Source organism: Aedes albopictus, chromosome 2 (assembly GCF_035046485.1).
Source record: "Aedes albopictus strain Foshan chromosome 2, AalbF5, whole genome shotgun sequence".
Lineage (NCBI taxonomy): Eukaryota > Metazoa > Arthropoda > Insecta > Diptera > Culicidae > Aedes > Aedes albopictus.
The window spans coordinates 201498475-201512618 of NC_085137.1; the positions used below are offsets into that span (position 1 = coordinate 201498475).

The following is a 14144-nucleotide window of genomic DNA, read 5'->3' on the forward strand; positions in this document are numbered from 1 at the left end:
TGGGACGCCATGTTTTTTTCGCCCCTTCAAAGTTTTGGGATTTTTGAAGGGGGGGGGGTGACATAAAACAAATTAAATATTTGCATCGGCCATTAGTCATAAAAGATCAAAACTCCATTGCATTCGGTTTATTAAATCCGGAGATATAATAGCTCAAAGTTGGCTGTCGGATAATTATACCCTTTTCTAGAATCTTCTAACTTCGTGTAGAATGGCACGATCTTTTCCAAACTAGTTGATGAACTTACAGTAAAAATTTTAGAATATTTGATTCCCTAGTTGAAAATTTTTTGAAAGGTGAAAATTTTACCTGTCCCAGTTATTTTGAGTATCCCCTGTACATAGGGGTGTTTAATAAAGAATCTAAAAATCGCTATGCACAACAGTCGGATTCCTGTTGGGGCTTCATGAAACGGGTTTCAGGGGTTTCGTTGGAAACACATGTCCGATAAACACAAACCATCATATCATGCGCGGTAAACAAGGCGACTGCAGTCGGCAAAATCCGAAGTGACAGCGACAGGTCAGTGTGCCCGCTCAGCATGTAAATATGAACCACCAGAGGCGTGCTTCAAGTGCTTTCAGTAAAGACACAAGTCGTCGACGTGTAAAGGCCCTGATAGAAACAAACTCTGCAGGAAGTGTGGAGGCCACATCTTCAGGGAGTGCAACTTGGCACCAGAATGCCTGATTTACACGACAAATAATGTTCACAAGACGGGTGGGGCTAAATGTCCAGGCACGCGTGGAGGACGAAATAACCATCAATAGTGGAGGTTACTGAGCTGAACCTGAACCACTGTGAGACCGCACAACAGTTGCTGTGCCAGTCAGTCTCAGAGTCTAGTACAGACATCGCCCAACTAGCGTATCCATACAGATTCCCTCCCGACAATGGGTGCTGGGTAGCGGATAAGGCCAAGCTAGCGACGATCTGTACAACCGATTGATTCTCATGCAGTCTATGAAATAATTTACACGCCGAACAAGGGCTTTACAATTACATCTATGCTAGAGTCCCTATCAAGCGCACTAGTGGGATTGATGCCCGTGGTCATCGGTGGAGATTTCAATGCCTGGGCGGTCGAAGGGGACGCTACTCAAAGTTATGGCACGACTGAACGTAGATGTCACGAAAGTAGGCGACAAGAAAAACTACAATATGAATTGTGCAGAGTCCATCATTGATGTGACCTTCTGGAACCTGCTGGAACCTGTATCTAAACCCTAGCTCAGACAGGAAGGTCGACGATGGGTACATGTACAGTGATCATCTGACGATTTGATACAGGGTGGAACGACGGAAAAGGAAGACTTTCGCTGCCGAGAGTCATTAGCACTTGGCAGCCATCGGGGATAGTTGATCTTGCGCTTCGATAAGCCGTCATTTGTCTAGCGATTGCTCATGGAGCGTTACGCCGATGATCTAGCGACTATCTCGTCGGACCCATAAGTCGTGCATGCGACGCCGCAATGCTAAGGCAATCCCAACCCAGGAATGTTCGTAAACCGGTGAAATTGCGGAGGCACATCCTGCCTAAGTGGTAGGACGAGGATGCAAAGAGCTCACATCAATGAGGGTAGAATGGGGCGAAGTGAATAGTAGCGAAGCTTAACTGTTATTGAACAAAGACATTCACTCCGGGTACTGATGATATCCCGACAGTAGCCATTAAGAAAGGCCATCGAGCTATGACATGTTCAGAATGGCATGCAGATGTGCCTAGGCAGAGGTAAATTTCCGGAGAGGTGGAAAAGGCAAAAACTGTATGTAATGTCCAAACAGGGGAAGTCACCTGATGGCCCGTCGGCATACAAACGTATCTGCTTACTGGACACCGTCGGGAAATTGTTGGAGCGGTTCATTCAGTTGAGGCTGGGGCCATTGAATCTCGGGACCCAGGACTTTACTTCCCTTCCGAAGGTAGAACTCAGATTTTGTGGGCATGTCGGTAGTGGGATTCGGTCCCAGATCCTCGGCGTGACTATCTGGCTGCAGAAATTCTTGAATGAGTTTTGCACAAAATGCCTATAGGAATTTTGGTTGAATTGTTATGTACTGTAATATAGAGAGGATTTTGAAAGGCATCAATACAAGAAAGAAAGAAAGAAAGAAAGAAAGAAAGAAATATATATGAGAAACTACCTTCTAGAAGAGCTCTGCCAAAAATCTGTTTGGGTTACCTACGAAATGTACAAACTGATATCGTTGCTAGTACTGCTAGTGCAAGCTCTGGAGATTGAATCTTATAAATCTCTGCGTCAACTTCTAGAGAAGCTATTGGAAAAATTTTGAACTTTTTTTCTAACGGAAAAAAAATGCGAGGTAAGAAGTCAACATTGACTTCCCCGAACTTTTCAAAAGTTTTCGCTGTTATTTTTACCAGAATTTAATGAACGGAGAGATGATAATTCTGGGGATTTGCTCAATCATTTCCACGAGAATTCCTCTAGGTGTTTCTACGACACTTCCTCAAGATATTCTCTCGGGAAGTCTTGCGGAGCAATTTATACAAATTCATCCATTCATTCGCTTAGGCTTTTTGGACCAGATTTTTTTAGTTTATACTCGTAACTTTTGGAATGAAAATGTATTTTTTTTTATTATTGTTTCGGTTTTGAAAACCTACTTTTCAGTTTTTTTGAAAAATGCGGACACTACTCGAAAGCCTGCTCATCAATTCACCACAGCAACAGTAACATTGAATCATAAAAGACCAACCATGCCTTAGTAAACAAACTAATTGTATCAAACAATCACGATCACACACCCTGTGTAGATATGTACATACATAAACATCATGCAATGAACGTGTAGCATTTGATAGCGCTTTGTGTCATTCAGTTAATTGCTTCCAGTTACGATAGTCGGCTGACGATGGTGATGATAGCGTCGACGATTACAATCCTTACGGTCGTCGCTGCGCCTAGTCATAGAATAAACACGACATACCACATATCCTGCATAGTTGCTTCGTTAACAAAGGTCAAATCAAACGATGTCAACTTAGAGCTCATTTCTATTCATAGAGACACCGCTGTAGATTCCGTTACATACAAAATATACGGAACATATAAATTTCATCAGGTTCCCCGCTGCATTGCCTAGAGAGTAAACCGATATAAATTGCATATCGAACGCATGTAATCTTCATCTCACCTTTCGATGAGCTCATAATTCTCATTCGGTTGATCGTCGTGCTCTGCGCCGTTAGATAAATCTATCTGTTTTCGGTTAATGTCTATTCGGCACCAGTAAATGTCTATTCCGTATAATCGACTTGTATGTGTACATAGAAAGCCGTATATCGTAATTTTGTCCGTTTCGATGTGCATCTGTTTCTAACCGTATTGTTCTATATATTTCAAAGGCATAAAGCAGAGAATAAGAATGCTGTTCTCTAAATGAAAGTTACTAACTGTTAATGCCAGCAACGCTACTACTCGTTAATGTCAAAATTGTTCCCGAAATTTAATACATAATTGGCAAATCTTATACTAACATTACGTAATAACATAATAAAAGATCCCGTTCCAGGTAAAGTCGATGAAAAGGCGACGCAGCTGCACGCGATAGCGTCGTTAAAAGTGCTACTCGATGCCACCAAGCCCCAACGGGGAGCTGCCACGTCGTCCGCGGCGAATCATGTTAAGATTAATTTAAGAGAAACCACCTTAGCTAGTGATCGTCCAAATGGAAATATAGATACGACAATTGATTCGGTAAGTGTACCCCTGACAGTGATTCATACTTTTCCATTAACGAGTAATGACCGCCTGCCGCCGCAATTAATTGACCAGCGCAAAACCAGAAGGGCTGGTCCCCACAGTGCTTTTATTGTGGTCTGATTGGGTTGTTGATAACACGCTCTCGAAAGCAGATATGTTCGGTTGTAATCCCCACCATAAACATAAAATCAATGTTGAATCACCATAAACATAAAATCAAAATTGAAAACTATTGGATGAATGAGTCTTTATCTTCGATCACTGTATTTATGACACACTACATGTTATTTTCATTTCATTTTTATTTTTGCAAATAATTTCAAATTCCTGGTGGCAAAGTAGGTACGTAAAACATCCTTGAAAATGACATATGACACTATCACGTCATACAGCAATTTAGGATGTTTATTGGTATTTGTATGCAAATGGGAACAGCAAGGCAACACTCAATCAAGTTTTACGCCAATGATAAAGTGGAGACGCATGGTAGGCTCAGTGTACCAGTTATGGCCATAGTACCTCAAATTCGCCATAGCTGATTTTCAACCTTTAACGATGTAAATCATTGAGAAAAAATATGTGAACAATAGATCACGTTCATAAAAGATGATTGCACTCATTCAAATTTTATATTTTGCTCAAATTATGATAGAAATAAATCATTTTCCTTAAAATTTCGGCTTCCTTGCACCCTATTTCGCCATAGTGTACCAGTTATGGCAAATCCCATAAGGAATGCATGTAAATAGTGCGAAGTGGAACCGAAATTAAAAAGTATGTCCATAACTGGTACAGGGTTCCTATCATTGGCACACGCCGTAATAAATAGTAAAAGTGGGTTTAGCTCAGATTTTATAATTTTCCTGTAAAGCATGAGAACAAATCTATCATTTGACATATCGACGACATTCGTCGGTCTTCTTCTTATTTTTGTAGAGGTAGTTTTCCTTAGGTAGTGCGATAACTGGTACAGGCACCCTAGCTGGTATATTAACGAAAAGAGCTTCATCGTCATTTATCAAACTGTGGGTCACCGCTTCCTGACCGGCTTTTGTGGTTAAGCTCACAAACGACACTTTACGTGGAATTTTAGTATGCGATCTTTAACGTGATTTTCTTGTTGTGCGATTGAAAGAAGACATATTGCAACGGACAAATCACATAAACATAGAAGAATTTTGTCTACACTATTTTGATTTTGCGCAGATGCATGAATCACGTTAGCTTGGAACACAGAGCGTATACGTTGTGTCTTAAGATTTCGTTAAGCTAACTGCTTTACAATGGAATTTCTGTTAAACTTCTGTTTACGTAAGGCAAGCGAAGCGAAACTGTTTACTGTTCAGCCTCACGCAGAAAAAAGCATGGTAAAATCAAAAATATTTCAGGTAAACTCAAATAAATTGTCAACTTGTTCTGGCAACAAAAATAAAACTGTTTGGAGCAAATCGAACGTCACATTTGAAGCAAATTCAATCCATTTTTGAAACAAACATGCATATTCTGACAGGTTATGTTTGAAACAAATGTAAAAATTTTTGTTTTTTGTGGCAGGTCGGCCCTACGGAAATATTTGTTTTCCAATTAATTTTACAAAGTCATTTCCTCCTCTAGGAAAACCCACTTCCCGCGTGGCACTTTCAATGCCAGCATCATGTAGATAACATACGCTCTCGAAATCAATGGGATTTCGTGGAAACTTTTGATGAAACTTGACTTTTTTTGCAAGAGGAAATCTTGTTTGGTGCTGCAGCTGGAACTTGAGAGTTTTGTTTATGTTCTCGACGGCGAAACGGGGGGCTCTTCAATGGGTATTGTAGAAATCAATATGTAATTGAGTTAGTTTTAAAAATTAATATTTTAGTTTTAAAAATTTTATCAGTTTACCGAATAAACATGAATATTTTTGTTTCAAACGAACGAAATTTGTCTCCGTGCTGCGTTATATTTTTGTCTTTTTTTTTAATGTCGAAGCACTGTTAGTTTCGTTTATTATTTTTTGTATTTTTTGTTGGTAGTTTCTATAACAGAAAGAACTAAACTAATTGGAACTATAATCGTTTGTTTCCAAATAGAATAAAAGTGGGAGAATGGGAGTGTAGGATTACTTATATATAGTCATATTTTCAGAACTGGTTTATGAACTGGTTTTATGTGAGATTTACAGCAGCCACTAACAATGCAATTAGTAGAAGTTTTATTGACCATAAAGTGCTACCAACAAAGCTTTAATAAAACTCTCATATGAAGCAAGCCAATGCGGCAACTCAGTTGATTTACGAAAAGTATTAATACGGTTACCAAATGTCTTTATAATAAATCACAGAAGTGGAATCAGTACTTACTTTCTTGCTTTCAGTCCTGAACACCTAGCATGGAGCAGAGATCCGAATTGTAAGATCTCCATCCTGGGTGGTTGGCCGCCATCACTTCAACCTGTGACCATGTCAAATTTCAGTTGACATCCTTTATTTCTTTGTGGAGGCTGCGCCATTAGTCTCTTGGCCTTCCTCTGCTGCGATGTCCTGCTGGGTTCCAATCTACCCAGACAACCAGTAATCGTATACGATGTTGCATAAGATGATAAAGTGGAGGCCATAAGGACTGTTCATTAAAGAAAGTGGACACCTGTTTTTCAATAGAAAATATGTATTTTCGAACAAATTCATAAGTTTATTTTTTTATAAATGACAATCAACATACATGTGGCCGAATTCACGTGAGTTTGAACATTTACTTCGCTTTTTGTAAGAACGCTCGGACTTTCCTCTTGATACCTCCCATAAGATTCTGCACAACTTTCTCCGTAACTTTTCGTCGTGCCGCAGACCAAATTTTTTTGAAGCAATCAACAGAGCTTGCTTCTCTTCCATCTTCCTTAAGATGCCGCTTGATTATTGTCCGGTATTTTACAACATGACGCTGTTCAGAGAAGTTTTGTGGATTTTGTCATTTTTCGACAAAATTGACTTTTTCCGTCTTGATCATCTCTAGTGTAGAAAAAGCGTAATAAGCGGATGCCAGATCCGCCTAAAACAAAAAAAGGATCCGAATGTTTTCGGTAGATGGGTAGAAGCCGTTTTTTGATGCATTCCTTTCTGTTATTTTCACCGATGATTGTTCCCGTTGTGAAATACGAAGAACTCTTTAAGCCACATGAACAATCGGCTTGCTACACCAAATTTTTTTTCCCAAATTTTTCAGTTCTGATATACCCTACATCATCCGGCACATCTGTCCCCTGCTTAGCGCTAAAAAATTGCGGTCCCGGAAGTGTATTAGTAAGCCAATTCTCGAAACGACAACTTTTTGGAACACCATTTGTGCAGAATTAATCTGCTAGTCGCAAAGCTAATATGACCTATCGCTCGAAATGTCTTGCTTTTTTCGTTTTCTTCGAGTGTGTTGCCGAAGTGAACAATGTTTTTACACACTGAGCAAAAATTCACATTTTTTTTTGTTTAGTTTTAACTCTAAACTATTGGTAAACAGATGTCCATTTTCTTTAATGAACAGTCCTTATGCGTGCATGCCTCCATTAGGCGCATGTAAAATGTACGCATATCGCCTCCACTTTCAGGACAGACTTGTTAGAATCCCAAAATGGCTGCCACAATGGCCGGCTTTGACACCTACTCACGATTTCGAGGGCACAATCGCTTCTTAAACAAAACCAGCGCACCTGAGCTTCTTATTTTAAGCTTTTTACAAGTGAGCAAGAACAGAATAATAAAATGCACTGTTGTTTGAAACTTGCTTCGAGAGATTTGTGCGTTTTAAGTTCTGGTGCACTGTTGAAGTGGGATTTCACGACGTTATTAACATCTTATTCAACATCTTATACGATCACTGGTTGACTGGGTAACGCTTGCTTGCAGATTTCGTTTCCGCCCCTGAGTAGAGTGTGGCCAACCCACCTCCAATTTCGCTCCCGAATTTCTGTTACCATCGGATTTTGATGACATCGACGATAGACCTCCACGTTGGAGATCCAATGGTAAGACCACCAAACACAGACATCTATTGATGAGGACCTGCAGCCGTTGAGTGTTCTCCACTGATACACTAGCGTACAGCAAGACAGATTTCACGTTCGAGTTGAAAGTTCAGATGTTCGTGCGATGACTAATCTGATTGTTTTTCCATACATTTCTCAAACTCGCAAAAGCAGCCCTCGCCTTCTTGATCCTTGCACCTATGTCGATCTTGGTTTCCATTGTTTGCTTAGCTACCCTCCCCCTCTTAACAACGGAACAGACCTCTAGTCCTTGAATAAAACAATTGAAACCGTCGAATGAAGAGGTAAAATAGTTTTCGCTGATTTTACCGACTGAAAAGGCCGAAAATTCCTTTAAATTGTAAAGCTGACAGTATTTACATCCAACGATTTGGTCTTGTTGACGTTGATGGTAAGATCTGTCGCCGAGGAGCGATCCACAAGATCATTATGCTAACTCAGCATATTGAGCTAGGTAGGAGAGTATCTTCATCAGCCAGCTCGATGTCATTTAGGCGCTCATGGTAATAATTTGCTGTCACATCAACCCACGATTTGATTCACGATCAATTGCACCTACCAGGATGTCGTCGATTACGATGAGATACAGTAGCGCTGGTAGTACATCCTTGCCTTACTCTAGCGACGAACCGGTTGGGGTCGGACAAGACATCGTTGTGCAGTTCTCTGCACGAAAATGCTCCGTAGTTGAATGAGGCTGATAATTTTGTCGGGGACACCCTTGGGCCTGAGGGCTTCCCACATATTTTCGTGGTTAAGATGTTCGAAAGCTTTTTCGTAATCAATGAACACAGGTAGATAGATTTTTTTTATCATTGATTTGCTCCAAGATGATAAACAGCGTCCTGCTTGCTGCATTGGGAGAGTTTCGTCAATCTTCTCCTATATCCGGTTAAGGATCACTTTGAAGAGAACTTTGACAACGATAAACAGTAATATGATGCCCCACCAATTGTCGTATACGATCACCCTTTTTGGGTAACTTTACTATGTTGTCTTGCGTGGAGTTAGTGGTCCTATTCTTAACCGGCAAATACGCGGCTGACTTGCAGAATCAGGGGATCGTCAAGCTCACGGATAACCGTGCCTGCTGCTCAAACGCCTTGTATCCAGTCGGCCGGAAATGTCACGGTTTCCCATATAGGGGGATTAGGGGCATAATGGACACTAGAGTGGGTCATCGTTTATATGGAAAAAATGAAAAATTCAATGGTATCCCATCAGATCAAAGTTTTTTTGATCCCATTTCAGGACCCAAATAAGTGTGCAAAATTTGGGCACGATCGGTTATGTCTACGTTTTGCGCATCGCGTTTGAAGTTTGTACGGGATTTTACATGGGAAAACACACTTTTTTGCATTTCTCTCATGGCAAGCTCGAACTTTTCTAAAACTATGTAACCGATGAAGATAAAACATAGGCTAGGGTGTCCTGAAAAACTTTGTCGAAGACCGCGAAGTGAGATGATGCTTATGAAAAAAGTTATAGCGTTGGCATTGCTTGGCGAAACAGCATGATTTTGTTGCTATTGTTATTCCTTTACATGTTAAAACATAAACACATGCATGCGGTTCGTTGGTTATAACTATTTTTACAAGCATCGAATCGTTTTGCGGTCTTCAACAAAGTTTTTCAGAACATCCTAGGCTGTCATTTTACAGTATCGGCTAAAAAGTTTCAGACAAAGTTTTTCAACTTATGACAAAAATGCAAAAAAGTTGGTTTTCCCATACAAAATCCCATACAAATTTCAATTGCAATGCGCAACCGATCGTGCTCAAATTTTGCACATGTACTTAGGACCCGAAACGGAACCAAAAAAGCTTTGATCTGAGAAAACGGTTCCGATGACCCACGCTAATGAACACGTTAGGCCTGTATAACAGAGTAAAGCTTAACATATTATCAGTTGACTTACAAGTTTAACTTGTTTCCTACGTCTTTCAATCATTTACATCAGATAGAATGTCTTTTTCGTGAAGAAATGATGAATTGTAAACCGTGTGTTTTTCAGGGCTGGCAGCAAAGGTACGGGGCGAAATGGACAACCATCGGGGCACAATGGACACCCCTGCATATTTTAGGCCAATTCTTTGGTTACATCGACCAGTTAAGTAATTTACCTACGGAGATCAATACCACAGATATAATACTCCATCTTGGACGAGTTTACATTACATCCAAGTTAATTAAATAAACTTTAGGCTAAAATAATCGGATTGATTTTCTCCAACCTCTCTAAAACGCCTAACAGTATGCAATTCGCGTACATCCATTCGAAATTGCCAGTGTTCATTTCGCCCCGAATTGACTACAACATTAAAATTGCTATTTTAAGTAAATTCTTATCAAAAATAAAATACTTCTTCCATTGTTAAATCTTCGAATACATGTAGATAAGGTAACAATTCACTTGTTTTTATGGTGGACACGCTCCAGCACTCGTAATACCTTATTTGATGCTGCCTCGAAATAATAAGAATTTCACCATATGAAAAACATATTTCAATTTCAATGATATTTTGGTTATTTTGGAGCCCAGCCCCAGTACCATTTATATTGTACTTGTGAAAAATAGAACCATGAACCATGTAAAGGAACACTTTTACACTTAGCATAGCATAGCATAGCATGAATACTTGCACAAATCTTGGATGGAGTTGCAAAATTGAATTTCCATTGACATTGCTGATGTCGCTACTATCTACAATGTCATAGATTCACTCAGCTCCACACACCTGGCCAAGTCCCTGCAAGCATTTATAAATCCCTTCATCAACTTAGAAAGAGCCCAGAACTGAAGCATCTTCCAATAGATGAAAGGATGTTGAAAATAGCGAATTTTCAACTTATATGCAGTTATAAAATAAATATACTGAATTAGAATTATTTATAAATGAATAAATAATATTGGAAATATCTCACCAATTATTGTAAGGTTTTTGTGGTTCAATGCCGATCATCTAATTGTCTTGATTAATGTTCTTCTCTGTAAAGAACAACACTATACTGAACACGAAACACCCGCGCATCTATTGTTTTGATTTTCACTCGAGACAAGAGCGAACGGGATCGATTATGCTGCCATACTCACCTCTTACAGGAGTGATGCATGCACAGCAAAGAACAACACAATACTGAACACTAAACACCAGCGTATCTATTGTTTTGATTTTCACTCGAGACAATAGCGAACGCGATCGATTATGCTGCCATACTCACCCCTTACAGGAGTGATGCATGCACAGCAAAGAACAACACAATACTGAACACTGAACACCGGTGCATCTATTGTTTTGATTTTCACTCGAGACAATAGCGAACGCGATCGATTATGCTGCCATACTCACCCCTTACAGGAGTGATGCATGCACAGCAAAGAACAACACAATACTGAACACTAAACACCCGCGCATCTATTGTTTTGATTTTCACTCGAGACAATAGCGAACGCGATCGATTATGCTGCCATACTCACCCCTTACAGGAGTGATGCATGCACAGCAAAGAACAACACAATAGGGGAACAGAGCCCAAAATGCCAAGATGGGGTAAAATGGCCCAACTCATAAAATCATTCCTGAATGGGACTTGATCATTGATATAGGTGAACGGTGTCAAGATATGTTTGCATTGAACATTCTTCTAGATGCTAGGCCGCCAAACCCACGGAAAATCTTTTGATTTCCCAATGAAAATTGGCAACTTCCGGTTTTCCGTGCTTGCAATTAAGGTTTTCTGGTGATTTTATTACCAGCCAAGTGTTTCCAACGAGATTGAGGCACGCATGGAGTCGCATGGTTGTTGATGTCTACGCTTTCCATGTTAGGGGTCATTCAAATATTACGATCATCGTTTTGCGGGGAGGGGGGTAACACTCCATGTATTGAGTAAACGAAAAAACGTGACAAAAAGGTGAAAGTGAGTCGAAAATGCCAGAAAACTGAAGGACGTAATTTTTGAATGTTTTCATGAAGTGGCATCTTACCCCATGGCAGATGGCCTTTTTGCACCACTTCCGTTTTACGAACCAGTTTTTGAAATCGCTAAAAATCAATGAAAATGCAATAATTTAGTGAATATTTTTGCTGAAGCATCGAGCAAATATTGTCTAGTTGCTGTTACCACTTTGAAAGCCTAACAAATGAGGCTATATATCATTGAAAACGATGAAAGTTTGAAAAATGGCATATTGCCCCACTTTCCCCTACTGAACACTGAACACCCGCGCATCTATTGTTTTGATTTTCACTCGAGACAATAGCAAACGCGATCGATTATGCTGCCATACTCACCCCTACAGGAGTGATGCATGCACAGCAAAGAACAACACAATACATGTAAAGGAACACTTTTACACTTATGCATAAAAAGATTTACATAAAAGTCAACGATTTCGGCAAAAACAGGGGTGTCCATTTCGCCCAGGGTGTCCATTATGCCCCCAATCCCCCTATTGCAGAATAATTGATGCAGTAGTTGAGCATCTCAGCTGATATGCGATCGACCCCTGGGGCCCTGTTTGATTTCATGCTACGGGAGTCTGTTTTTATCTCCTGCACTGATGGAGTTTCGGTGTTGACACAGGTAATGCGTCGAATCCTCGGCGGATCACGCTGAGGTATTGATGGCGTATCCGACACTTGAAAAAGGTTTTCAAAATTCTCGAACCAGCGTGGTCGGTCAATAATGTCCAGACGTGTCTTTCACGAACATGGTATCTTAGTCCCACTTAGGCGACGTGAAACATCGTAGAGGAGACGGATGCCACCGGTGTTTGCGGCTTTCTCGCCTTCGTCGGCTAGGAAGTTCGCCCTCGCTCTTTTGTTCCGTCTACATGAGCATTTCACTTCCTTCTCAAGAGCCGAATAGCGCTGACGTCCTTCGGCTTTGTCTTCCATTTTTTTACGCTCGCTCTATCGCGGCTTTGGCGTTCCTTCACTCCTCTATCTTCCTCCAGGTTTCATCTGTGACCCACTGCTTTCTCCGGGTACGTAGCTCACCCAAATTCCGCAGCATGGTTCTCTAGGTCCTCGACGAAAGATCTTCCAGAGTCGGCGTGTGTTGAACCGGCGTCCAATTTTCTCTTCCTGTCGATGGATCCTAGCAGTGTGCAGCCGGATCTCGCCGATTAAGATATGATCGGACGCAATGTCGGTGCTACGTTTCTTCCGCACATCAAAAAGGCTCCGTCTCCATTTTCGACACATGCAGATGTGGTCGATTGATTTTTCGTGAGGCCATCACGGGAAACCCATGTCACTTTTTTCATTGGTCGATGAGGAAAGAGCGATCCTCCAATCATCATGTCATTGTTGCCACAAAACTCTGAAAAAAAGTTCTCCGATTTCGCTCATTTCTCCGAGACCATGGCGTCCCATGACGTGCTCATTGTCCGAGTTGCCGGAATCAACCTTTGCGTTGAAGTCGCCCATAAGGAACTTGATATCACCTTTCGGAATCTTGTGCACGACAGAATTCTGTTGGCTGTAAAAGTTCTCTTCGTCTTGCAATTCGGCAGCATTGATTGGCGCGTTACATTGGAAACCAGCAGGAAACCAACTCCACGGTGGCGAGGAGCGTGTTCACCTCGTAGGCCGGAGTGTTTCAAAATTTGACCCAACGCTAATCTGTGTTCTCCAAAGTTCGGCCAACGTAGAGTGACTGGAAGGGAGAGGGCGTCAATGTCAAAATTGAAACAGCGTTCATCTGACAAATCCATGCAAATAAAGGGTGATACGGTCAAAATTTGTTCACACAATTTGTTTTATAACTTGAGACTGCGTACACCAAAACAGCTGATTTTTGGACCAATATTGGTACATGTAGCTTATACCATAAAATTTTCATCAAAATCGGTTTAGTATTTGCGGAGATATTGTGAATCCTGAAAACTGCAATTTTAAAATTTTGTACAAAGAGGATTAAAAAATAAGAACACATTTTTACTCTTTTTTTTTATAGAGCCAGATATACTGAACCAATTTCAATGAAAATTTTTCTGTGTAAAAAGTATACATATCAAAATGTTGTGTAAAAATTTCATTCAATTTGATCCAGCCGTTACAAAGTTATATTTGTTTAGGTGGTCAAATTTTGTCAAATTTTGTCAAGTCAAGTCAAATTTTGGTCACACAATTTTTTTCATAACTTTAGATTGCGTACACCAAAGCAGCTGATTTTTGGATCAGTAATGGTACATTATATGTAGCTTGTACCATAAAATTTTCATCAAAATCGGTCTAGTATTTGCGGAGATATTGTTGAACCCTGAGATCCGCAATTTTAAAATTTTGTGCAAAGAGGATTCACACATTTTTACTGTTTTATTTATAGAGCCAGAGATACTTAACCGATTTCAATGAAAATTTTTCTGTATGTGAAGTTTGCATATCAA

General features: G+C 40.3%; 1 protein-coding gene across 5 annotated transcripts in view; it reads left to right on the forward strand.

Annotated features, from left to right (window-relative positions):
• Nucleotides 1–14144, forward strand: part of LOC109400338 (sodium/potassium/calcium exchanger Nckx30C) — a 297046-nt gene that overhangs the window by 241979 nt on the left and 40923 nt on the right. For 4 of the 5 annotated variants that reach the window (XR_009997612.1, XM_062850998.1, XM_062851002.1 and 1 more), the window contains one exon: nt 3527–3723. Coding sequence is in view for 4 of the 5 variants with exons in the window: in XM_062850998.1 (XP_062706982.1) it covers nt 3527–3723 (197 nt within the window). In the remaining variant the exon portion in view is untranslated. The remainder of the gene's footprint in view (nt 1–3526; nt 3724–14144) is intronic. The other variant, XM_062850999.1, reaches the window with a different exon arrangement.